Source organism: Nothoprocta perdicaria, unplaced genomic scaffold, assembly GCF_003342845.1.
Source record: "Nothoprocta perdicaria isolate Ctin4 unplaced genomic scaffold, notPer1 scaffold_280, whole genome shotgun sequence".
NCBI lineage: Eukaryota > Metazoa > Chordata > Aves > Tinamiformes > Tinamidae > Nothoprocta > Nothoprocta perdicaria.
In genome coordinates, this window is record NW_020455511.1 from 673,202 (window position 1) to 695,449 (window position 22,248).

The 22,248-nt window shown below is 43.4% G+C and overlaps 2 protein-coding genes across 3 annotated transcripts; one reads left to right on the forward strand and one right to left on the reverse strand.

Moving 5' to 3' along the window:
* Positions 1-125: 125 nt before the first annotated feature.
* Positions 126-11,758, forward strand: SMU1 (SMU1, DNA replication regulator and spliceosomal factor). 2 transcript variants are annotated; one of them, XM_026041266.1, is made up of 13 exons: positions 126-163; positions 332-542; positions 624-776; positions 1,416-1,526; positions 2,455-2,583; positions 3,216-3,335; positions 3,887-4,003; positions 4,202-4,329; positions 7,087-7,213; positions 8,510-8,677; positions 8,975-9,127; positions 9,773-9,914; positions 10,507-11,758. In XM_026041266.1, the coding sequence occupies exons 1-12, from the start codon at positions 138-140 to the stop codon at positions 9,869-9,871; spliced, it is 1,542 nt and encodes a 513-aa protein (XP_025897051.1). In that variant the 5' UTR covers positions 126-137; the 3' UTR covers positions 9,872-9,914; positions 10,507-11,758. The 2 variants fall into 2 exon arrangements, with proteins under 2 accessions (XP_025897051.1, XP_025897050.1); XM_026041265.1 differs by lacking the exon at positions 10,507-11,758 and having other exon boundaries at positions 9,773-10,007.
* Positions 11,759-15,128: 3,370 nt separating this feature from the next.
* Positions 15,129-22,037, reverse strand: DNAJA1 (DnaJ heat shock protein family (Hsp40) member A1). The gene is made up of 8 exons (XM_026041256.1): positions 21,872-22,037; positions 21,611-21,788; positions 20,638-20,742; positions 20,295-20,522; positions 18,817-18,931; positions 17,003-17,118; positions 16,339-16,439; positions 15,129-16,186 (listed from the first exon to the last, which is right to left on the reverse strand). The coding sequence occupies exons 1-8, from the start codon at positions 22,001-22,003 to the stop codon at positions 15,968-15,970; spliced, it is 1,194 nt and encodes a 397-aa protein (XP_025897041.1). The 5' UTR covers positions 22,004-22,037; the 3' UTR covers positions 15,129-15,967.
* Between the last annotated feature and the right edge of the window lie 211 nt (positions 22,038-22,248).

The following is a 22,248-nucleotide window of genomic DNA, read 5'->3' on the forward strand; positions in this document are numbered from 1 at the left end:
CCCGCCCGCCTCTCCGGCCACGTGACGCCGCCGCTGCCGTCACGTGGGCAGTCGGGGCGGACCTGCGGCCGGAAGTAGCGTCCGCGTGAGGGCGGAAGTGGCCGGGTCTCTTTGGGGCCTAGTGACCGCGGGGCAAGATGTCGATCGAGATCGAGTCGTCCGAGTGCGTGAGGCGGCGGCGGGGCCCAGCGCGGGCGGGCGGCGGGGCCGGGGCAGCCCCGGGGGCGATGGGGGCCTCGGCCGGGCGCGGCGGGGGGGGTGGGTGGCGGCGCGGCGATGGTGGCGTTGGCGGTAACGGTGACGGTGACGGTTACTGCCCCTTGTCCCGCAGCGTGATCCGCCTCATCATGCAGTACCTGAAGGAGAACAGCCTGCACCGCGCGCTCGCCACGCTGCAGGAGGAGACCACCGTGTCGCTCAACACCGTGGACAGCATCGAGAGCTTCGTGGCCGACATCAACAGCGGCCACTGGGACACGGTGCTGCAGGCCATCCAGTCGCTCAAGCTGCCCGACAAGACCCTCATCGACCTCTACGAGCAGGTGCGGCGGGCCGCGCGCCGCCGGCGCCGCTGCCGGCGCTCCCCGGGCGCTGACGCGGCCGCCGGGGCCCTCTCCTTGCAGGTGGTGCTGGAGCTGATCGAGCTGCGCGAGCTGGGCGCCGCGCGCTCCCTGCTGCGGCAGACAGACCCCATGATCATGCTGAAGCAGACGCAGCCCGAGCGCTACATCCACCTGGAGAACCTGCTGGCCAGGTCCTACTTCGACCCGCGCGAGGTGAGGCCGGCACGGGCCCCTCCCGTCACCCCCTTTCCTTGCCACCCCTTGGCATTCGGGTGGATATCGAGGGTTTGGTCAATTCCGGCGTTTTACAGGTTTGGTGAGGTGTCTGGGGGGTGATGGCCGGTGGTTTGTTACAAGGCAGGACCGTGCTGTATAACCCTAGTGAAGCTGGGGGTTTGGGGATTTAGTTCTGAATCTTGCTGCAGGATGATGCTTTCCTCCTCATTGAACATCTTTGCCTTGTTTGTCCTGCCTTCACGGGACAAAGACTGTTTTTTTCTTCTTCTTGTGATCAACACTTACTGTATTCCTAGTATAATACTGGCAATAATACAGCTGTAGCATTAACAGTATTCATAATAACAAGTTTAATAAAATTAGCAACAATAATATTAACAACGGTAACATAATCTCTGACTAAACTCTGACAAAATAAACAATAATATTAACAACGGTAACGTAATCTCTGACCAAACTCTGACAAAATCCCCAGTGTTTAAAGGCTGGAGAAAAAAAAATAGGGCTATTTTGAAGGCCTCAGCAAAAATCTGAAGGAGACTCAGCTAAAAGCAGTGGAACTTTCTTTATCGATTACCTCAGAGTAACTTCATAAAAAAATAACTTTTTTTCTAGGCGTACCCAGATGGAAGTAGCAAAGAGAAGCGGAGAGCTGCTATCGCACAGGCTTTAGCTGGAGAAGTCAGTGTGGTGCCTCCCTCTCGTCTCATGGCTTTGCTGGGCCAGGTAATCCTTGGGGAAAGGAGAAAAAAGAATGTTTTAGTAGCTACGTGAATGTCAGTACGTGAAGGAACTGATTGCACTGTGTGATAGCTGGTTCTTTTTACAGTTGTGTAAGAAAAAAGCTTGAATACTGCACACTTACATATATTTACAGAACAGTGTTTTATTCCATTAACAAGAATATAGCAGTTTAAGAAAATTGTTCATTATAGGGGCAGGTTTCTTCTCATTGAATTGGTTAGGTTTAGAATGGGTATTCTCAAAACAAATATTAATGCTTGCAAAATGTGTTTTAAGGTGTTATGTTTATAACTACTGACTCCAAGAACATACTTATGCCATGCATAAGCGGTAATTTAAACTCTGTCATTTTATGTTTTTTTGTGTTTTAATTTTTTAAAACTAGTGAATATGCCAGAAAAAGTTGTTTTGTCAAAATAATGTGTCCTGTGACACAAGGCAACTAATCTTTTCAAGAGGTTTTACAACAGCTTTGCCTTTTGAATCAAGTTAATCTGTTCTAAGAATGTTTATGTATCCTTTTAACTTTAGTTCTTTGACACTAAATGGCAAATAGACAAATAACTAGCAAATAGGCAGATAAACAGCAAATAGACAAATGACCAGGTAATTTAAGTAAAAGCAAGATCAAACTCATTGCAGTGTGTCTACGCTATATGCTAAGTCAAAGACTGACTTCAGACTTGCTCTTCTCATTCTGTTTCACTCATTCTGTTTCTGTTCCCAGTCAAGATTTGGGAAGGATAACTTAGGAAATATTACTTGTGGTTGAGTCAAGTCACAAACTGTCCAGCGTACACTTTGTGTGTACGAGAAAATACTGCTTAATTTTAGCTTTTTTAGTGAAATATTTATGAAGATTTCTGTTAGCTGATACCTAACTGTGTGTTGAATTTCAACTTTTCCAAAGGCATTGAAGTGGCAGCAGCATCAGGGCCTGCTTCCTCCTGGTATGACAATTGACTTGTTCCGAGGCAAAGCAGCTGTGAAAGATGTGGAGGAAGAAAAGTTCCCCACACAGCTGAGCAGACATATAAAGGTGAGGTTTTTATTTGCTCTTTTTATGTATTATTGTTGCTTGTTCCTTCTTCTGAGAACCCCTGAGGTTTTGATAATAACCTGTATAATGTAATTTGTATTTCCGTTAAGAATTTAATCATGCACATTCCAAAAAAGAAACAAAATAGTGCATTGCAGTGGTCTCACACTGCTTGCAATGCAGAGTGGGTTCTGTTTCCTGTGAAGGTTTTTCATGTAGGTCAAGCAGTTCCCTGATGCCAGAAACTTCAGCCCACTGCAGTAGCTCTGCCAGTTCTCATGTGAATGGAAGATGCTACGTTTTAGAAGCTGTGAATTGATGTTTGTGAAATCTTTGTATGTAGTGGCAGCTTGACAGAAATAATTAGTACTGGTAAATGAATTAGAAAAAATGGGTTTGGGGTTTTTATGTTAATTAATGAAAACAATTTTTATGCTTGGTTGTCATAGCTACTCGTCTTTTTTTTTTTTTTTCCTCCTGCTGAAAAAGACAGAATATCAAACATGTTTGTCTCTTAAAAAATAACTGAAGAAGCCTAGAAAATATTATTTTTTTTATTACTAGAATAAGTAATTTGCAGAGTTAAAACTGTGGTTTTGTTAAACTTTAACTTGTATTCTTCTGTAAAACAGTTTGGTCAGAAGTCGCATGTGGAGTGTGCCCGGTTTTCCCCAGATGGCCAGTATCTGGTCACTGGCTCTGTGGATGGTTTCATTGAAGTGTGGAATTTCACTACTGGAAAGATCAGGAAGGTAAGTTACTTCTTATTTCAGTTAGATAGCTCATTGGCCAGTGTACCTAGTTTTATTCTTTGAGAATAAGACTTCATTTTCATTCCTCTGGGACAGTGAATCTGAAGAGGTTTCTCCTTTTTATTCAGGAGAATTGGCCTGGAATTATCTGTTTTGTCATAGGTTCCCCATGCAGTAGTTTTTTCCCCTCGTGAGTTCCTAATTCTTGCCTCTAAAGTCATGATAAAGTGATGATGTTTTCCTGTCGTTTGTTTGTTTTTAGTTTTTTCTTTTTGTAAGGCTCTGGGGAGTATGTTTGACCATGAGCACTAGGATTCCATCCCAGAAACACTGCATAATGTTCTGCATGGTACTGTAGCCTGCTTAGCCCAGCATTCGATGCCTAATGTATGGCATTGAGTCTGATCAGAATGACCAAACTGCGTATCGTACTTGAGGATGGACACTGAAGTGTACAGACCAAAGTTAAAACTGCTAGTTCTTTTATACCTTGCCTTAAAATCCACTTCTGCTTCATTCTTGTGACTGCTGGATCTTCCGTTTTCTTTTAGGATCTGAAATACCAGGCGCAGGATAACTTTATGATGATGGATGATGCAGTGTTGTGCATGTGCTTCAGCAGAGATACAGAAATGCTAGCAACTGGAGCACAGGATGGAAAGATCAAGGTACAGACTATTTTTTGGAACTGGATAGGTGGCAGTCATCGGAAAGATTCACTTGCAGTCACAATAATGTTGTGTTCTTGCATGGAAATAAGTTTAGTGTGATCCAGTAACTAGGATACACGTGGGTTTGGATGTTTATACTTCAGTGTTCTCATAACTTAGTAACCATCTCTGTGTCATTTGCTGCCTTGTTTTCAGGTGTGGAAAATCCAGAGTGGTCAATGTCTGAGAAGGTTTGAACGAGCACACAGTAAAGGTGTTACCTGCCTCAGTTTCTCTAAAGACAGCAGCCAGATTCTTAGTGCTTCTTTTGATCAAACAATCAGGTAAGATTACCTGATAAATTGGGAAGAGGTTGACAGTATGGCAAGGAAAACAGAACAGAGATTTCATATTAGACCGTTAACTTTAGCATTTTTTTTTTTTTTTTGAGACACATTTGATCCTTCTATGTTTTATTTTAACAGGAGAATCTTTTGAGGTTAACAGAGCATCAGTTGGAACACTTGACCTTTCACTTTGTTTTAATTTGCTTTATCTCAAGGTTGAGGTCCAAATATGTCATTTGTGGCATCTTGTTCAAATTGTCCAAGTGTGTGGTTTTTTTTTCTTTCTTGTTTTATTTTCTTTTTGGAAGTCTCCTAGCTTAAAGAGTTGAGCCTTTAGAAATAGTTATATTTATAATAGGCTTAGAGAGAAAGCAAATAATCTAGGGATAGCAGGATGATAGCCATTGTTTGAGACAAAATGAGCATCCTAATCACCAATACTTGGTAGCTTTTTATACCTGACAGTAACTAATACAGGGGTGAAAAGGTCCTTGCCTCATGTTGCACCCTGAGCCCATACTGTCCTTAAATACTTGCTCCTAGATCCATTTCCTTGTGTCTCTTAGGTACACGGAACCGCCATTTAGCATAGGGACCAAAGCGGGAGGAATCCAAAGGAAATGTTTTATAGCCCCCATCCTACCCTGCAGTCTAACATGGACTGACAGAAATCCAGCCCTGGATGACACCAGACTGATGGACATGGGGAACTGCAATGGCAACAGTTTCAGTCTGTATCTGGAACAGCCTTCATAGCCCTCTCCTTCCTTAGGATGTTTATTTTTGTCTTAAGTATCTCTTCAAGACGTCCTTGAAGAAGTGCAGAACTAAATTGGCAAGTCTGAGTGAGCTGATCAGACTTGAAAGCCTTGCTGTGAGGCTCCTGAAGTCCCTTCAGTCTATTTTTCTGTCTGTGGTATTCTATATACCATTGTTTTGGAATTGCTGTTAGATTAAAGGAATGTGGCTATACTGCTTATACTACTGCCGTGCTGGGTTATAACTTCTTTCAATGATTAAGAAGAGCCACAGAGAAAGAATCACATTTCTTAAAACAACAATAGACAATCCGCTTTCCTGCAGGCTTTCTCCACAGCTCTGCTTTTGGACATACAATCTCTGAAGCCCCCATCCAGGCAACAGTGCTTCCTTCCTCCTGCAGACCTTGCCCTCCTGGGCAGCATCAGCACTGTGCTGAGTTAGATTTTCCTGAAACTTAATCTGTACAGTTTAACTTCCCAGTGGCTGTGGTGGTCCTGTGTGGCAGCCAGGCTCTTTCTGATATGGGATGTTCACAAGCTGAGTTCTGGAGAGCCTGGAAAGGAGGAGTGATGATTTCTGTGTCCTTCAGAGTTCCTCTGGAATGCAGGCTAGTTAGCTGAGGTGCAAATAGTCTGCTGGGCTACAGTATCACAAATGCATTCCATGATTAATGGGTTGGTGTCACACAGGCACAAAGGTGAGTGAGTCTGTATCTGTTGTCTGAGAAAGTGACTGTGAAACCTTCGTATAAGGCAAACTAGACATGCACTTATGAAATAGTGTATTTCATAAGTGACCTCTGGGGAAGTCTAGACCAATATGCTTCTGAGAACACAGCAGAGCTCATTCAGGGACTTGTGCCTCTGAGTTTTGAAAATCCCTGCAGGTGGAAACTCTGCCATGTCTCTGTGTCCCTTTGTCCTAGAGCTGTTTGCAGGGAAGTTCTTGCTTGAACATAAGGAGTGTTCTCTGTCATTTTACTGCTCACTTCTGAAAAGAATCTGTCGTTACAGCTGTCTACTCTTTAAGTCCATGTTGGGCAGTGGTGTTGAATTGTTAGATTTTTTCAGATGACCAGTAAGAAATTAGAATTTTGACAAGCTTGCCTTTCTTTTTCAGATATCTTTATGGAGTGAACCAAAGAAAGAATGAAAGTTGATTGTGCTTTTTAAGATTTATTTATTTGTTTATTTATTTAACTAGGATTAGACACTACAGTGGCTTATCTCTGTATTAATGTAAGTTACCAGATAACCGGCAACCTTTCCTGAGCTAGGGCTCTTCCAGATGCCAAGAGCTCTTTCTCAACTCTTGTGTGGTAATTCTGACCCTGAACCTCTTTGGCATCTTCTGCCCAATTCTTATTCCCAAGTTGAAATGGTTGCTGGTGGGTTCTTCTGAAGTGCAGCAAAGCTCTTCTGTTGTTGCTACACAAGCACTTTGTCACAGTTGAAAGCCACTCAGATTAGTTTTAGTTTACAAATTCTTTTTCTTTGGGCTCATTATGATTTATAATACATCCATGATTTGAGTTTTTGGTTTTGTCTGTAAGAAGGAAGCAGTTCAGCCCCGCTGAGCTTCTTTCCTGGGCTGAACATGCCTGTCCTTCCTCAGCTTTTACTCATGAATTCACGTGGGCTCTTGGTAGCTTTCTGGCTGTCTCAGGCTCTTCAGCTTGTCCATGTCTTTCATGAACATGAAAGACAACATGAAGCTGCAGGACATGGGATTTGTGCTGCAAAGCAGATGGATCCAGTGATTGTGTATGTTTGTGTATGATTCTTTAAGTTGATGGTGTTTCTCTAAGCCTTTCTCAAAAATGGATGTTGTTTTTGAAAGGGGACTTGTAATAATTCTGTTTTACAGATTTCTAGCACATAATATTCTTGCCTTTGTTCTCAAAGATAACTCAGCCTTCAAATACAGTTAGGCCATGGGCAGGTTCACACTACATCCATTCCTTGCTCACTTGTGACCTCACTTGTGTTACAGGATTCATGGGTTAAAATCTGGCAAAACCTTAAAGGAGTTCCGTGGTCATTCCTCCTTCGTCAATGAAGCTACTTTTACCCAGGATGGTCACTATATTATAAGTGCATCCTCTGATGGCACTGTGAAGGTAAGACAGCCTCTCCTCCCTGTAAATAATGTGTGTAAAGTGTTTGTGCGTTCTAAAGGTTTATTGCATATACCACAGTACTTGGAGAAACTATTTCTTGGGCTTATCTTCATAATATCTCATAATAATCATACAGAACGATTTAAATGAGAACTGGTGAGGTTTCCTTCACCAGTTCTGCACAGTCTACTTCTGCTGTACTTACAACAGGAGCAATACCAGCCTGTTCTTCTTTTATTCTAGATATAGAATTAACTGTGAAACCACTTTTCCAAGAAGGTGGGGGTTGCTTGTCTGAATTGTTAAGGTTTTTTTGTTTGTTTGTTTGTTTTTGTGCTCACTGTGTTGTCTGTCTGTTTTTTGTGGAGCTTAAGAGACCCTAGCCATATAAACTAGGCAATCCGAAATTATATCCAACACTCATAATGAAACTGATGGTTTCTGCTTGTAATCTCAGCCAAAAAAATAGATCTACTGAGTATAGAATAGTTTAGAATTTACTAACCTGACTACTGCTGACTAAATAGATGAACATAGAAGTAGACACATTAAGCACAGTGTAGATACGGCGTATGAGAAGTGAGTGAAAAACCCAACTTCTGGATGTTGGAAATGATAAAGCAGCAGATCCTGCTAGCTTTAAATAGTGTAACTTTAAGCTTGCAGTGTTTTCTGGGCTGCCACTGATGATGAGAACAGCATAAGAAGATGGTATCTCTCATTTTGATCACACTGGAATGTAGTATGTAAAAACCTTCTGCAGATGGTTGGTTATACTGTTATTTTAAATAAGTTCCATTTCCTGTTTCCGAATGGCTGGAACAGCCTGCTCTAGCTCTAGTGCCTGAAATGGCTCTAAGATCAGGCATCTCTCCTGTTCATATCAGGCCTTTTCGTTTGAGTAAGGCCTTACTTTGTCACCAGATTTTCATTTAAATTTGGGTAGGTTGCCTGTGCAGGAACCACATAAGTATTTACAGATGCTACCTAAAACCAGAAGGCAAATCTGGACTTATCCCTAGCAACAAGGACTTAGTGAGAGCAATCCAAGCTGCATTTGTGGTGACAGAAATTCAAATTTGATTTAATCATAACTGAAATTATTCATGGTATGTGTACTTCAAAATAAGTGGGATAATTTTATATTTTTAAAAGCTGTTTCTAACTACCTTATTTAGAACTCATCTATCTCTTCCAGAGCCTTAAATAAAACTCTTAATCCTGCATCTCCACTCCTCTTGAAAAGCAGTCTGTTTCTCTAATCCTAATTATTTTTGTGTTTATTTTTTATGCTAGGTTTGGAATGTGAAGACAACAGAGTGCTCAAACACCTTCAAATCCCTTGGCAGCACTGCTGGAACAGACATTACTGTGAACAGTGTCATTCTGCTGCCTAAAAACCCCGAACACTTTGTCGTTTGCAACAGATCAAATACAGTTGTCATTATGAATATGCAGGGACAAGTATGTTACCTTTCACATAACTTTCAAAGTTACCCCTTGGTCATTTTTAAGAATGTCAGACTTCTGGCATAACTTAATTTTGGGTTAAGCCTATTTCTCTGTTTTGCTTTCATGGAAACTGCTAAATTTTCAGCCTTCTCAAACAGTTTGAGCTATAGCATATAATTGCAGACACAGAGAGATACTGTTTTCTAAACAGACCTTGTTCTCGCTGCATTTTTTTTTTTTACCTTGGACATAGTACCAATACACAGCAGTTTAATTCTGCAAAATATTTCTGTGGGGGTGTCTTTACAGATTGTGAGAAGCTTCAGCTCTGGTAAGAGGGAAGGTGGTGACTTTGTCTGCTGTGCCCTGTCTCCGCGTGGTGAATGGATCTACTGCGTTGGTGAAGATTTTGTGCTCTATTGCTTTAGCACAGTGACTGGCAAACTGGAGAGAACTCTGACAGTAAGTCCTTAGCTGGAGGCCTTCTGCATCCTTAGAAACAGGGGTTTGACCTAAGTGATGGTGGTGTTTGTAGTCTGTAAGGAGGAGCTCTGTACTCGTGAATCTCTCATCTCAAGCAGCCATGATTGGTTACAAACATGTCCCTGAACACTGGGCTGTGGAATATGTTGGTTTTTTGTATACCTTTTCAATTTTAAAAGTTGAGAGAACTTCTACCCATCAAGACCACTGAGTGAATTTGCTCAAAATTAGTGAGTTTAGTTGAGCTAGAGCAGATCTTGACGTGGATTCCAGCTGATGGAGACTCACGACCAAGCTCTTTTCAGTTTGCCTTGGATTAAATCAGCTAAAGAGAGATACCAGTTGAATGACTGAATATAATAGGCAACACTGAGATGTGCATTTTAGTTAATGTAGGTGGTTATTAAACTCCCTCCCCCATAACTAGTAATTGCAAGGGAAAATTGAACTTGATATTGAGGCATTGTCTTCCCCTGCTTTTCTTCTGTGCATAAACATGTTAATCTCAGTTCTGTTTGCTTGTTCGTTCTCTTCCTCTTTGAAGAGACTTGGGTTTTGCGTGATGAAACGGCTTAGTCTGCCAAGCGGGGAATCTGCTGATGCTTCTTCCTGCTTCTTCCCTAGGTTCACGAGAAGGATGTCATCGGCATTGCTCACCACCCCCACCAGAACCTCATTGCCACCTACAGCGAGGACGGGCTGCTCAAGCTCTGGAAGCCATAGCTTACACTTCAGTGAGCTCTGAAGCATGCCTGTTGTTTGCAGGGTACTGATGCTTGTGCTTCTACGAGGTCGAAATCCACTGAGCTTGATACTGGCTCAATTTTCAGTTCAGGTTTCCAGAAAACACCTTTTTTTTTTTTTTTTTTTTTTTTTTTTTATTCTTGGTCTGCTAGAGACAGCATTGATTAGTTTCAAGTACTTTTAGCAGAATAGCTGAAACAACTTCTGTGGGAATGATTATTCTGTCTCCTGAAGTCTGTATTCTTACATTGTTTATAAAGTGATTGAGCTAGAAACTCTGTATTTATAAGCAGCCCCTGATTTCCTAGAATGTAGCTTTTTTATTTGAGTGAATGATACAGAATAAGAAGTCTGTCCCTTCTCCCAGAATGAAGGGAATGTAAGTGAACCTACTTGTCCTTAGCTTTAAGGCAGACACATTTCTAGTCCAGAGTGTTTTGCTGTGTTTCATTTTTGCTGTACTACTTCCTACGTGCATCAAGCAGCATCACGCAGCTTTGTCATAGTGGAACCATTCCTCATCCTCTTTCCCATCACCCAGCACTTCCCACTAAACATCTGCCATATGTGGCAGGGAGCTGTAATATTTTTTTTTCTTTTAATTTTTCTTCCAGGCAATAAAAGAATTATCTGAGCCTTCTTCCTATGAATGCACAGTATGTTCAGACCAACTTTAAGAACAGGCCTAGCCTCAAGGGAGCAACATTTTAGAATCTGCAAAGGCCTGTTTCAAATGGTTCCCAGTGCTGAAATGAGGCACTTGCATTAGTACTTGGAATTTAAGTTTATCCTCATCCCCTCTTCACCCTAAAAAAGGGAAAAGCACACTGGAGCTTTAAATAATATTTGTAAAAGTGTGTTTAGTTCCGCATACCCATGGCCGTGGATGAAGGTTACACTAAGTGATGCTTAGGTCCCATGCTATGATAAAAGAAGCTTTTAGCCCTGATGGTTCTGAAGCCTGAAGTTGATGTTTCTGTCTGAGGTCCTGGTTACTGCAGAAAACTGTGCACCGGCATCTTCTAAAACCCATCCATCGTTCCTCTAGGATGCAGCTGAAGTCAAGATTTTGTGTAATGATGAGACAGATGCATGCAGACCTGAATCTGGCGTGCTGTTTTGTGTCCTTATTTCTTGTAGAATGCTTTCCTACAACAGTAACCTTTCCAACACTGATAATTTCTTTGTGAGTTAATAAATTCCAGTTTAAATAACCTCACATTTATCTCAGCTGATGGAATTGGTCCTAGAGCCTGTGATTAACCATCTTTCAGCATTGACCTGTACACTTACTTGATCTGTGTTTATGTCCAAGGAGATGAGGATTTTTTTTTTTGGCCATAAATTCTTACGTAGTATTGCTCGTTCACTATGGCTGTAGTGTTTAGTTCTGCTTAAGCTGTAATGTTTTAGTTCTTAAGTTGTTTTTTTATTTCCTGAGGTATGGCAATAAAGTTATTTTTTAGATAGCAAAAAGTGATTATTTCTTCTACATGAAAATTTGCTGATTTGTCAGAAATAATTCACAAGCTTCGTTGGCAGTTTCTACTTTCCATACAGAAGAGGATCTTGACAAAATATTTTCGGTATTATCTAATGTGTGGTTCACTTCTGCTTCAGATTACATGGAGCTGTCTGTTCTTGGTGTAAATAAGATCTTCATACTGCTCCTTAAAACAAAGCTAGTTATAGAATAGTCTGTCAAAATTCTCAACATTTTAAGATTGAAATAAATTTTCTAGATTAAAAATGTGAGACAAAAAAAAATCTGGCATATTCTACCTTTTAAGTTTTTCAGTCTGTCTTGCCTTAAGTTCTCCAGAGATAGGACAGGGAAATAAATGTACTCTCTAAATGGAAGTGTGGTGGAAAGATTTTATCTCCTTGAATGCAGCCATAGTTTGTAAAAGAGCTGGTATTTGACACAATTGCAATGATATTCTTAATGGTCTTAATTTTTTAACATAGTTTAGAAAAAGATTTTACCTCTGGAAAATATGCAAGGTGTCATGTTGTTTTTATCTGTAAGATCTGAATATCTATATTTAATGCTGTAATTAGCATTAAAATATATTATTCACTACTTGCATATTGGCCTTGCTTTATTGGTGGATCATCTCTCTTAGAGCTAGCTCGTTCCCCATGTAGTGTTGTAAGTGTGGGCAGAACTTGATTTTTATCTTATTTTTGTTTATTTAAGGGGAAGTATTTTACCCAAGTAGGTATCAGGTCTAGCCCTGCTCTGGTACTGAAGCCAGGTTGCCATCTGTGAAGAAGGATCAAACCCTCTGTTGATCCTTAATAACAGAGAGTTCAGCTGAAGGCTTAATGACTTCTGTGGAAACTCCTGGGAAGGAAAATCTGCTGGAAGTATCTTTTAAAGCAGCTAAACTCTCATGAGGTAAGAGAGGAGTGTTTCTACGAAGCCCAGGATCATCATGAAGCAGCAGAAATAGGAACCTAGGTTATGTCTGCCACTAGAAGGGATAGAAACTGTTAGTGATTTATAGAGAAGGAGATACTGAAGATTCAGCTATAAATGTTGTGTTTCCAGTAGAACTACCTGTAAAGATAGTTAAAAGATGGCTATGGCATAACTGCTCAAGCAAAGCTTCTCTGTGCTTAACATGTAATGAGTATTTTTTTCTTGCTGGCTCCTAGAAGCGTCTCCTGAGCAAAAGGAAGAGCAGGGGCAACACATGCCTACTGTTAAATGGGGCTGCAGCACTGGTCACCAAAGAGAGAGAAAAGGGAGAATTCTTCACTTTTAGGGGTCAGACCAGACCAGCTGTCAGGAATCCCAAGCTGGAGGGAGCAGGCAGAAAGTAAGTCTTGAGAATGGAATATTTCCCTCTGTGGAGAAGTGGTGTGTTATGGATCAGTTAGGGTGTTCCACAGAGCAACCTGACTGTAGATGAGGCCATAGGTGCCAGTGAGAAGTGTAATGCGAGCTGGCTGATGTAAGGCCACTGGCCATCATCCCTGAAAGGTCATGGTCTTCCATTCCTGAGGCGTGGAAGAAAGCAAATGTCATGGCAGTCTTCCAAGGGCAAGGAGGAGGACCCAGGGCAATACAGGCCCATCAGCCTCACCTCCATCCTTGGAATGGTGATGGAGCAGCTCATCCCATGACAAGAACATGAGAGGGAGAATCGTGTTCAGTCATGCAGCCTATGAGGGGATGAGTGGCTGGGTCCCTGTAGGGCTTTTGGCCCTGTCTCCCGTAACATCCTCCAAAGGAAGTTGATGGAGCGTGGCTGGATGAGCAGACTGTGAGGGGGATGAGAACTGGCTGCAAGGCAGAGCTCAGAGGCACAAACTCTACTTGGAGGCCTGTCGTGAAGGTCAATATTGGCTCTGATCCTGGTCAATTATTCATCAGTGACCTGGACGGAGGGTCAGAGTGAACCCTCAGTAAGTTTCATCGTGATAGGGAGCTGGGAGGAGCATCTTCTAGAGCAGAGGGCCAACAGTGTCCTGAGATCACTGAGAGGTGTGTGTGGAAATAGGAGGCCATGGCAGGAGAGCTGTGTCCTGTTCTGGGCTCCCGAGCACGAGACGGACAGAGCTTTGGGAGTGAGTCCGGTGAAGGGCCACAGAGATGACTAAGGGACTGGAGCATCTCCCCTAGGGCTGACAAGAGCTGGGGCTGTTCAGCAGAGAACAGACCGGGGGTGGAGGAACCTTATCCATGTGGTAGGTGACTGAAGAGAGGTTGGGCTCGGACTCTTCAGTGCAGGGGTTACTGTCAGGGTTAGAGGCACTGGGTACAAACTGAAACACAGGAAGTTAAGGTTGATCCTAAGGAGAAACTGTTCTGACTATGAGGGTGACAGCACTGAAAGAGGTTGCCCGGAGAGGTTGTCAACTTCCTCTTTTGGGGATACTTGGAAGCCATCTAGACATATCACGCTCAGCTTGGGTGACCTTGCTTGAGCAGAAGGCTTGGCCTAGATCACCCTTAAAGGTCCCATCCACCTTCAGCTGTTCTGTGATTCCGAGTCTTCCAAGTGTCTCAACCAACCAGCTGCACTAGGTGCTAGGCTGCCCTGCCACAGCTAATGGCAGCACCCAGTCAGCCACCCTTCCACGGCCCCGACTGTGCCTGCCCACCAAGCACAGAGCTCGTCTACTCCTTGGAAACAAAGGCAGAGAGAAATGTTACCCCACTCACAGGGATGCAGCCACAGGTCGAGTGAAAGGAAAACAGCTCTGGGAACAAAAAGCCTGAGGAATGAGCTCTGCTCTCCTGGACAGCCGCCTGTGACAGAACAGCACCTGGCATCGGCCCTCGAGCCCCTGCATGCAGCTTGCTTGGCACCACTTGCTGTGATCACATCACAGCCCCATTTGATTTTTGTGACCTAAACAACAGGTTAGATAGTTCTCAAGCAGGGTGGTTCCTGGACTGGGAACAAGCCTGCTCAAGGGCCCTGTGCTCTTAGATGACACTTCTGAAAAGTTGAAGTCCACATAATGGCTTCCTTCCCTTGAAGGGCTGATGAAGCCAAGGCTCCCGCTCCTCACAAGTGCAGAGCTGGTTAACAAGCTCCAACCTGGAATGGAGCCTGGCCTGCAGAATGCAACTCCCACCATGACAAAGACTCTGGGAAGCAGCAGCTGAATCACAGCATCTCAGCCTTGGGAAGGGAACTGCATTTTCAACATGAGCCACTCCAGGAGCTGTCTCCACAAAAGGAAGCCTACACCATTCATAACAAGGGCTGGTGGAACAAGTCTACCCAAAAAGATTCTTTGTAGAGATTTTCCATCTTCAGAGACTTAAAATACAAGACAATGTCCTTGTGCCAGGCTTTTCCACCAAGGAAATGTGAAGATAGGAGTTCTCCTAACTTCTTTCCCTTACAGCAATACAAACACACACTGCAACCCAAGGCATCTCATAACACAAGACCAAACCATCATCACACTGGTGGTTAAATTTGGGCATGTTGCAGCAGCACTTTTTAATGAAAGAGCATTTTTGAGGGGATTTGTCTGTCACTATCAGTCTAAAACACAAGTTGACAGGTTTTAGAAAGGACACAATAAACAATTCTGTAATTATATTGGAAATGTTTCATCTATAATAATTAGAACATTCATACAGAATTTTCCAAGAGTCAGCTTAAATTAATGCACAATACATGAATTTAAAAACAAGCTAGATGCACCAGTTGCTTGCATTCACTGACATCTACGGCTCTCTCCTCTGCAGGCTCCTGTTCTCACAGCAGCAGGGATGCTGCTGCTTTCATTTCCATACAAGCTAAGCCTATGTAATTTCAGTAATCAGAGGGGAAGTCGAGCTTCGCATGCTGGCAGGCTGAACCGCTTCCAAACAGCAGCACTGAGTCAATAAGCCCTGGAGGTTTTTAATCCTGCGTCGTAGGGAAAGAAGGTCTTGCAGCAGCCAAGCAGCCACAGAGAGGAGCGACCATGGAGCAGTCAGTGCTGAAACAGGGCTTCACATCTAGCTCCGGCACCAGGACAGCCACCGAGGGGCTGTTTGACCTTAAGTGCAGTAACTTGAGACAGCTGGGGAACTGCATGACTTCAGCAGGCCTGTGAAGACTGTCCACATCCTTCTCAGGTTCACATACTATGTGGTTACACTGGAGCCAGGCCTCGCTAGATAAACACCAGTACAAGCCCAGAACAGTAACAAGTTACTCTAATTAGTACAAAATTTTAACTACATTTTACCATAAGTACTTGTGCATACTTCATTAACAGAGTATAAGATCTAGAATACCAAAAAGAACACGACAATCTTAGTCTAAGCCTGGGTAATTGCACACGTACAGGAATTACAAGGCTTGAAATAAAGACAAGCAGGGGAGTTTTCTTGACCAACAGGCAGGGGTGAAGTGCAATCAACTTCGTCTGAGTTTGCCTCCTGGAGCTTCAAATTGTAAAGTCAGTTTAATTACTTAGTTTATTTCTTTTTGCTTTAAGAAACAACTATGGCTGAATAAACAACAAGTAGCAGGAAGTGAGGGTTAACTGCTTGTAGTCCTTCACTCATCCACTAGCGCATACAAAACAAGCATCACAAGTTATTCACTGGCTCTTTTACGATGTCTGACATTGAACACCACCTCTGGGGTGATGCTCATCATCTTCATAGGCTTCTCCGTTATAGTGGTGTTTCCTTTTTTGGGATGGATCAAAGTCCACTAAATCCACCTGCTCCATTTCCTCAGTCACTTCTATCTCCTGCCTTGACGGTAGCAGTTTTTCCAGTAAAGACAGCTTATCCAAGGACAGGAAGCCATTCTCTGGAAAGATCACCTGAAATCATCAAAAGCTGCAGTTACTCTTTGCCAGAACTGACCTTTCTCCATCCCACTACAGGTAGTTTTTTGTTAGATTATATCTGACTTGTCAGATGCATGTGGGATATTCAGTGGTAAGGAACAACACGAGTCAGCTAATGCACTTACCCTGAAGTCTATGAACAGTCGTCCGTTCTCGTAGGGTCTGCGATAAATTGGCATCCCTTCGTTCAACACATACCTAACATCCCCCTGCTTGACAACCTGGCCTAAGGAAAAAAGGACAAGTCAAGGGCGAGAAAGGGGAGGATTCGCACAGGGAGCACAGGCAGTTTTAACATTAACTCCCTCCAGCATGTATTTATGTAGCCTTCTGCAGGGTGTTTAAACAGCTACACTGATAAGTCTATCAAGGACACACTGCCTGTTAAGTTCTAAGCAGGCTGATATTGACATTACATTTTTAACCTCATTATGCTTCCCAAGGGAAGCATACTTACAAATATGTAAAGTCCTCCATCAGTTCCAAGGCTGAAAAAGTAGTTTTCAGAGACCTTCAATTCTCATGAGGTATCCTCAGGATATATGTCCATGAGGTAAGGTCTGTTACTATATCATGCAAAAAAAGAGTTAGCTAGCACTCACCACTATCCAGCAAATCCTTATTTGTTAAAAATTTCGTACTGCAAAGACTACAAAAAATACTTGGCACCAGCACATCTCTTGTGCAAAGTTGGTGAGTTGCTTCTGTTCCCCTTAAATGTGCTGTTTACTGTCCAGACCACATTTGCTGGATGCAGGGGCATTTGGCAGAAAGCAAACCAACACTTACCAGGATGGGAAGTAATGATTATAGTCCTGTTATCCAGTGTTGTGATAGGTTTTTGAAAGCCACATAGTGCTTCAACCAGTTGTAGATCCATAGATAACAGAAGATCTTCATCTTGTCTGAATGAACCAAACAGAAAGTCACAGAAGGAAGTAGTTAAAGGATCATGCCCAAAGAAAAATAAAGCTATTGGTACTTTGCAAACACACCTATTCCAAGTCAAGAAATTTTTGAAGTTACTAAATAAAATCACATTGATCCATTTCATTGCTCTTTCCCACTTAGAAGTTCACCTCCCAGCCTGCCAGGAAAGATTACATAGGTGGTGGCAACTCAGTGATGTGTTATTATGAAACCATCTTCTTGATAACACCAAGAAACATCTTGATCAGTAAATGCAATTACTTAAATTGCTTATTCTGTCTTCAGTATGACAATGCAAATGATATCTTTATGTGTTCAAGGGCCAACAAAATGGCAAGTTTCTTGGAAAGGGCCTAGACTACCTCATGTACCCTATTTTAAAGGTCTCTGGAAGGAGACTCGCCTGGAAGGATAATATTAGACTGAAGGCAGAGGATAAACATTCCATCTGTCTCAGAACCAGCATGACTTCAGCGTAATCCCATAAGATCAAAAATACCACGGGAAACTTAAAGACACTGGAGCTGAAGGCAGTGGGCAGGAAGACAGACAGCAAATACACAACTCCAAGTCCCAGGCACCATGCACAAGTACAGCACAGAACAGCTCCTCAGCACAGCTGATTTAGGATGTAGTTTAATGCAGTTAGGAAAAACAACTCACTAAAACCAAAAGTGGTCAGAACTGACTTTTTAACTTCGGTGTTCCACAGCTTAGCACTATGCAGGAAAGTCATTCACACAAGGTACATGTTTCATAAGAACATCTGATTTCTCATCTGCACTTGCAAGGACAACCAAAGGGAGTCAACTGTTGACACATGGGCCCCTCTCCCACCCCTGAAGGCACAAGTACCTTCACAAATCAATGGACCTTGGCACTGCTCCAAACAAGCATTAACATACCAAGTACCTGCCACACAAGAAGCTTCTAAAGCAACCAGTGTTTTTAATCAGAAAAAATACTCTATTAACTAATTCAACAAACAGTAACTTGAAGAAAATGTTGCACCAAGATGCATGGATGATTCTGCTTGGGTTAATTTCTGTTTTCACAAGAAACTGCAGATTAAACTTACTATCCTGCCCAGTTCACTCAGGTGATGAATGAATGTGGAGCACTACCTTTGTCAGCACATGAGCCCACCTGACTCATCAGAAGGGAGCTGTATGCAGATATTTGCAATAAACAGGATACCTGAGGAAAAGTGAAGCACTGGATGCTCCTCCTGACCTGAGGCTAGATGAGCACTAATCAGCTATCTATACTGAAAGATTTTTTTTTCCCCTAAGTTACATGATGCTATCTAGAAAGATTACAAATTCTTGATGACAGCAACTTTTGCAGATATTCACAGCTATTAAAAAATGTCTAGGAGTCCTTAAAATTCAAGGTCTGTAAACTCTCAGTATCTGAATGTTTTCAATTTGCCTCCCTTCCTCTTCTACTGCAAAGGCTCACAAAGGAGGTTTCTGCTCTCAGAACACCAAGAGTTTGACTGCACTTTTGCAGGCACACTGGGGCAACATTCTTTTGACCAACAAAAAGAACAGATGAATTCTAGCTTATCCTAAATGCAGAAGTCTCCAGATAACTAAAAAGTCAGTAGTCACCAAGAAAGCTTTTGGACAAGCATCTCAGATGTAAATATAAGAGACTTGTGGAGGTTTTACCTTCTAAACGTAGGGTGATCTTTTTGATCCAAGACAATAATTATATCCCCTGGCTCTAGTCCTGGCTCTTGGTCCCCTTCACCATGGAATGTTATTTTCTGACCATCCTTCATTCCTATTGCAGGAAAAAAGTATATTAGCATTTTAAAACCAAAGTAACAAAATAAACTATTTTAATAAATACAAGCTGCCACTGGATCTCTAGATCTTGAAACTGTAACATCAGGACATTCCTCTCCAGCATTACATGTTTTTGTAAACTCACAAGTCCTAAAGATTAGCACTGCCATCCTGAGCTACATCTCATGATCATTAAGCTTAATTGCAGTTTGCAAATCACCTGCCAAGACAAAACCCTTGTGGGAAACATTATCAAAACAACTTCCATTATACACACAAGCACTACAAAGGAGGCAGAGAAACAACACCGCATACAACACTTACTTTGAGAATAAATGACCCATCAGTTTTCTAAGTTTTAAGTATCCTCTATTTACAAAAAACAATCTCTGTGTCTGCAAAGGGTAAGAAGCACTCTTCCTAGGAGTTATCACTCAAAAACATTTTACCTACAGATAAATCACTGCACCATAAATTCTAGCTGCCTCATACTAGCTTGCAAAATCTAGTTTTCTACAATGGGAAAGTTTTTTTTTCCATCATTTCCAATTTTTAAGTGATCACAATATATTACTACTGCTTTGCAAAACACTGCAGCATTTTTCCTTCTGAGACGAAAAAAGAATCAAAAAGGCACATAAGATACAGCTGTGCTTACACATAACAAGTGAAACTCGGATGATAATCAGGTATAAACCCACAGCAAGCCACGTGCATGTCTTAGAAGTCCGACCATTCCAGAGACTTCTTGCACCAGTTCCTGAGTAGCCTCCTCAGAAGAGATGTGTTTGACATCTGACAGTTCACGTTACCCCACAACTGCGTGAGTTTGCATCTTGAATTACATTTTCAGAGAACACTTGCACTGAGTAGCACTGTCAGGGTTGCACAGCAAGCTCAGTTCCAAGCACTGCAGGCTTAGCACTGTTTTTGCACCCTGTTACTATAGCAGACCTGGTTCCCCTTCACACTGTATCACAGTAGAAGTGATCGGAGTCTGCAGAATTTCCTAACAAGCTATAAAGGTTCTTCAGGCAAGGTGAGCCAACAGGGCATCTCTCATTTGTTTGATCAGCCTAGTTACCTGATGAAGATTTTTGCTTACAAAGCTGTACTATACAAAAGCAAGCCCCTACTTAATATAATATGTACGAATAGAGAAATAACCTCTGAAAACAAGTCCCCCACTTTTTAAAGGTAGCAACAGATTACTTTTCTTAACTCGCAAGCAGTGATGTTGCTTACTACAACATTAAATCTATACCATGCATTTACTAAAGGTCCTATTTTAGTGCTACAAGGTCAATGCTGATACAACCCAAGTGTAGCACTCCACGTGGCACTAACACAGCTCTCACCTTTGTCAATGTGCACCTCTAGTATTTTCTTTTCTCTGACGATTTTCCGCCCGTTGCAGCTCTTACACCGGTCCTTGGGGCTGATGCGCTCCCCGTGCCCCTGACACTCCATGCACACGGACTGGATTTGCTGCACCATTCCGGGCCCAATCTGGTGGATCCTGATCTGCATGCCCGTGCCTCGGCAGTTGGGACAGCACTCCACTGCGCCCTTCTTACCACCACGACCTGGGGAGAGCAGGGATCGAGGCGCATTGCTGTGCATGGCCAGAAGAAAGCACACAGGGAAAAAAATAGCTTGCAGCTTCAGGAGTAGCCTACGCTTAGTTTCAGTGTTAGTTACCTTCACATTTGTCACAGATCACATTCTTTTGCAATGCTAGTTTTCTTGTGGCACCATTGTACATGTCTTCTAAGCTTACTGACAACTGATGCACAACGTTTTTGCCTGTAAAAGAAAAAGCACATTTACTCACATTTGAAAATTCAGCCTTCAAATAAAGCACAGCACCCCATGCCTATACCCCAATCAAATTAAAACAAATCTTTACAAACTGAAGTCAGAAGACTTTCTTGAAAGGTATGAGGAATAGCAGAAACAAAATAGGGAAACTCACTGGACAAAATTAAAAAGCCTGCATATAAAGTGACTGACTGAACAGAGCAATCTGTTCAACTATAACAAAGGAGGAGAAATTGTTTACAGACAGCAAAGCTGTACTTCCCTCTCACAAGGGTATTTCTGGAAACTGAATTAACTAAAATTTCCACACTCAGTAATAAACTAGAGCTGCACTTACTATAGACTTTTTTTCATAAAACTTAAGTACTCTGTCTTTTCAGGAGCGTCTTAACCACATTAAAAAAGGAAAAACAACATTTTTGTTACAGAAGATTTTTCCTCCCTGTTCTGCCAGGGGAACTGAAACCAGCAAGTTTCAGAGGGATGCTGCTTCGCCTGCCTTGCTACTCTTCGACTACAAACCCCGCAGACATCCACATTTGCACTTTTGATAACCGAAAGTATGTTCGGACATGCTACCATCTGTCTTCCTGGTTATTCGGGGCTGGGCTTATACTTAGATAACGCTTCCCTGGGCTGACACCTAGTTAGATATTAACATGAGACGAGGCAAGAGGCTGAAGGGCTGCGATACGGGCTGCGTGACCTCTCCCTGGCTGTCCCTGGCACTAGGGCTTGCTTGCCCTCACTTTACACGTGGGTTTGGCCGTATTTAAGTGGTTAGATGGAGAGCATGCCCTCGCGGGGTTCCTAACACAGCAGACAGGCAGCGGGGCTTGCGAGAGCGCCTTACCTCGCCTCTCCCTCTGCATCCTCCCTCCGCCGCCGAAGAACATGTCGAAGATGTCCATGGGGGAGCCGAAGCCTCCGCCGGAGCCGCCCTCCTTGATGGCCTGCTCGCCGCCCTTGTCATAGAGCTCGCGCTTCTTCGGGTCGGACAGCACCTCGTAGGCTTGGGAGATGTGCTTGAACTGCGGGAGAGCCGCGTGAGCGCGGGCCGCCCGGCCCCCGCCGGGCCCCGCGCCCCCCCCCGCCGCCCCGCCAGGCCGCGCACCTTCTCGCCCTCGTTGGGGTTCTTGTCGGGGTGGTACTTGAGCGCCAGCTTGCGGTACGCCTTCTTCAGCTCCTCGGAGGACGCGCTGGGCTTCACGCCCAGCACATCGTAGTACGTGGTCTCCTTCACCATGGCGGCGGCGGCGGCTCCGCGCCGGCCTCGCGACTTTTCTGGAAACTTCCGAGCGCGGCCCCCGCATCCGGGGCCTTTTCAAGCCGCACGCTCCCCCGGAAGTCCCGCCCCGCCGGCCCGCCGCCGCTCCAGGCGAGGGCAGCCAATGGGGAGCGGGAGGCGGGGCGCCGCCCGCCAATCGCCGCGCGCCGCCGCGCGCCGCCGGGGTCACGCCGCCCCGCTCAGCGCGGAGCATCCGCCGCTCC

Excerpts from the sequence above, each read along its gene's own strand:
- SMU1 (XM_026041266.1), top strand. The coding sequence starts at position 138 with ATGTCGATCGAGATCGAGTCGTCCGA. Across the intron at positions 543-623 it reads TCATCGACCTCTACGAGCAG|GTGGTGCTGGAGCTGATCGA; the intron begins GTGCGGCGGGCC and ends CTCTCCTTGCAG. Across the intron at positions 9,128-9,772 it reads AACTGGAGAGAACTCTGACA|GTTCACGAGAAGGATGTCAT; the intron begins GTAAGTCCTTAG and ends CTTCTTCCCTAG.
- DNAJA1 (XM_026041256.1), bottom strand. The coding sequence starts at position 22,003 with ATGGTGAAGGAGACCACGTACTACGATGTGCTGGGCGTGAAGCCCAGC. Across the intron at positions 21,789-21,871 it reads ACCCCAACGAGGGCGAGAAG|TTCAAGCACATCTCCCAAGC; the intron begins GTGCGCGGCCTG and ends GCTCTCCCGCAG. Across the intron at positions 16,440-17,002 it reads AATCATTACTTCCCATCCTG|GCCAGGTTGTCAAGCAGGGG; the intron begins GTAAGTGTTGGT and ends TTTTTTCCTTAG.